The sequence below is a fragment of the Montipora foliosa genome, chromosome 8, assembly GCF_036669935.1.
Source record: "Montipora foliosa isolate CH-2021 chromosome 8, ASM3666993v2, whole genome shotgun sequence".
Lineage (NCBI taxonomy): Eukaryota > Metazoa > Cnidaria > Anthozoa > Scleractinia > Acroporidae > Montipora > Montipora foliosa.
Genome location: NC_090876.1, coordinates 43882985 through 43886486, shown reverse-complemented (window position 1 = coordinate 43886486; position 3502 = coordinate 43882985). Strand labels below are relative to the sequence as shown.

Genomic DNA, 3502 nt, shown 5'->3' with positions numbered 1-3502 from the left:
AAATGGTGCAAAATTCAGGAACCAAAATTGGCTTCACATTCAACAAGTTTCCTGTCTAGGTCAAGAGAGATTTCAATCAAGCTCAACAAAATCAAGTCACGTTCAACGAATTTCTCTCAAGGTCAAGACATAATTTTAAGCAAACTTAACAAAATTAAGGGCGCGTTCGATTGACCGTATTCCGGAATAGGAATACATGGAATAGAAGTTAGAAATCCTTCGTTTTTGCGGGGATTCACATTAATATTGTCAAACATGTGCTTAAATGCTATTTTAAACATAGCTTTTTCATTCTTGTTGCTGCAAATTAAACGCCATACATAGCGTTTTAAATCATCACTCCACGTATTCTTATTCCGAAATAGGGTCAATCGAACGCACCCTATTAAAGTCATCACGTTCAACAAATTTTCTTTGAAGGCCAATAGGCGTTTGAATCAAGCTCAAGAACGAATTTAAGTTACTTTCGACGAAAGAATTATCTCAGTTTCAGGCTTCGTTCCATATCGACACCAAATTATTGACATGTTCTAACAACTTGGACCTTCAAGATCAAGCCGTGATTGCCATCACGCTCAAAGGTAATCAAACTCTTGCATCAAACAACCGAACTACCTTGTCAACAACTACCCCAGACACTGTCAACAAAGTAATAAATCCACAATACAAGTTGATTCAAGAACTACCTCGTATACTATACCGGAAGTAAAAACCCCTCATAAGTGAAGATGGCGTCGCTTCAAACACTATAGAATGGGAGCAATTCTTTGAATTATGAAACCTTTTACGACTCAACAGATTCTAGATTCATCACAGGAAATGTGAGGAATTTTCAATTGGAATTTTAGTGGTATGGCGAGCGCCCCTTGCTTCTCAGTGGTCGCCGATTTAATTGTCGACATTGAACATTTGTTACAGATGAACAGATTTTTTTAATCGAGTCGATTTTTCGGTACCTTACAACACCATTTGGGCGACTTTTCCAGATGGGGTGCGAATGTATCATTTCATGCCTGAAGTTTCCTGTGGGATTCAAAGATCACCCACTGTGCAACATGACTCAACGTGTCTCAGCAACTCTGGGTTCTCCGGTTTTCCCCTAACCTTTCTGATGATGAATCACATATCGAAAGGTTCTAGTGGAATTCTCACTTCAACCACTCCACCGCTTTCAACCAATCCGCACCGCATCGACCCCAGGACACAGCTCCATGGGTTGGTTGAGTTTTTTGATTCTCTATGCAGTATAGTAGAAATAATCAATCGTATCATAACGAGTGGATGGTTAAGTAAACTCATTCTTGTCAACCGAAGATAAGAAACCCGCGACCTTGGTGACTTTTAACTGAAGCCGTAACTGAAAAGAGGTCTCAAGTGAAATGAATGGATTTGAACTATGAAAAAATCCTCAATGCCACACTATTCAAGGAATGTTAAGCATTTTGGTCTGTGAACTGATGCATTTACACCAGTCACTATGAGTCAGCTGTGAAGTACTCTAGTTTTAATAGGCTCAGCTTGTGGTTTAGAGCCAAAGTCAGTAGATCGTTGTTCGAACTTCCTTTAATAAAGCTGTCTCTATGCATTGCCGGTGTTTGAGAAGAGTGTTTTTTGTTTAAGATAGCCTGTTAGGAATACTTTTCCTCCAAACGCCTTTAACTGGATACCAAAAAAACCGGTATTCATCCGTCCCAAAACTTGGAGCACATGCAGTACTTGGAGCACGTGCAGTAAAAAATTTGATGATGCTTGCTTAAATTCACGAACGAATGCAGGTAAATTTCACTACGTGAATCACAGGTTGAGGCAATCATAGGCAGATATGTCCGTTTACAGCAAATCGAAACAAACAAAGAAAAATGAAACAATGGCTGATTGCTTTAGACCGTACTCTTGTACATTCTCTACACTTTATATTCCACAGTTGGAATTTTCTTACGTGCGCATTTCATTTCCGTATTGTAGCATTCTCACATGGTAGGAAAAAAACGTGGAATTTACCAAGGTCAGCTGAGAGTCTTTGACGGAAACGTGGTATACAAATCTTCGTCTACTCTGTCCAGTCAATTCAGTGAGATCTTCCTCCAGGGGTTGAATTAAAAACTTTCAACAAGATAGATTGGCAAACACCCTCAACAATCTTGATCATGGAGAAAAAAGAAAAACGTCTTACCCCTTTCTTGTTATCTTGCTTCTCCAAGAGTGCATAACGAATACCTAGAGTCACAGTTAACAATCTTTTGTTTCACTAACCGCAATAACGAGCTGCGTTGGTTCTGTGGGTAATTTTGGCCACTTGGGCAGGAAGAGGTAAAACGTTTTCGCGGGGGATACCTTCCTTCACACTGTGCTGTGATTGGAAAGCGAGGAAAGTTAATTAAAACTAAAGTTTTGCTCAAGATATTGCTCAATAATGTATTCATAATAGGTGGGACGAAACTGGTATAAAAATGCGTTTAATCGTTGCAATTGTCATTCACTGCAACAACTCAGAGAGAAAGCGAAAAGTAGGGCAGACCCCGTTCTAAGCTTCTTCATGGACAAACTTTGTATCTATTTTGTGGTGAGTAACTGGTTTTTTGTCATGATGTTCCTTGTAATTCATTAGCTAATGGGCAAAGACATATTGCTGCAATGTTTTAAAAGAATCATAAACTGGATTTCTGCTTTTTTTTGGTCAGAACATTGGTTAATTTTCCCTAAGGAAAACAAAAGAGCATCGTACAAGAGTACGGGAGGTCGTGAATTCGACTCCGGCCTGACAATCACTCACAACTCTTGTTCATAAACTCTGTGGGACGTTCTGGAGAAACCACACACTATTCGAAAAGAGATGGCAATGGTCAAATCAAAAAATCTTTGACGGATTGACTTCTGGGAACACGTATTTAATCAAACTGCCTTGCTGGTTAGTTCGATTCCGCTGTCTTCAGTGGAGCGTGCAGCAGAAAACCTAGGGGTACGAGTCAGATTGCTAGGAGGAACAACATTGATTCCGCCATCAACTAAAACTCTCAAAACTTTGCTGGTGATACTTCTTAAGTTTTCGAACTTTGCACCTTGAACGTATTTAGACGAATTTATCCATTTGTTTTAAGTTTAAAATTCTTACATTTTCTTCATCCATACACACCAGGCGTTGAAAAAAAAAAAAAAAAAAAAGAAATGCGTTAACTTTGTTGTCCAAATCCATCTATGTTTAATCAATCTGTCTTTTACTGCGATTGATCGTTGTGCTTATGGCGGTAGTCTTTTAGCTGATTAACAACTCATAAAACAAAATTCTCTCGCATAATTTTCCTTCCTGTTTCTTGAATACGGTGGGCGAGGAAACAACTAGACGAGATGAAAATCGGTTTTCATTTTCTATCCTTCAAGTATTTCCACTGATTTCAGCCGTTGTCCTTGTGTTTAATAGCGGAGCTCTGCTCGCCGAAGGAGCTCGCGCGGAGCACCATCGGTAAGAAAACCTAAGCTCAACCTTCCGCGGTTTAGTGATCAT

General features: G+C 39.4%; 1 protein-coding gene across 1 annotated transcript in view; it reads left to right on the top strand.

Moving 5' to 3' along the window:
* Positions 1 to 2467: 2467 nt before the first annotated feature.
* The window catches only part of LOC137967660 (uncharacterized), a 15786-nt gene continuing 14751 nt past the window's right edge, over positions 2468 to 3502 (top strand). Inside the window, exon 1 of the mRNA XM_068814188.1 lies at positions 2468 to 2563. Coding sequence (XP_068670289.1) covers positions 2537 to 2563 — 27 coding nt within the window. The 5' untranslated portion in view covers positions 2468 to 2536. The remainder of the gene's footprint in view (positions 2564 to 3502) is intronic.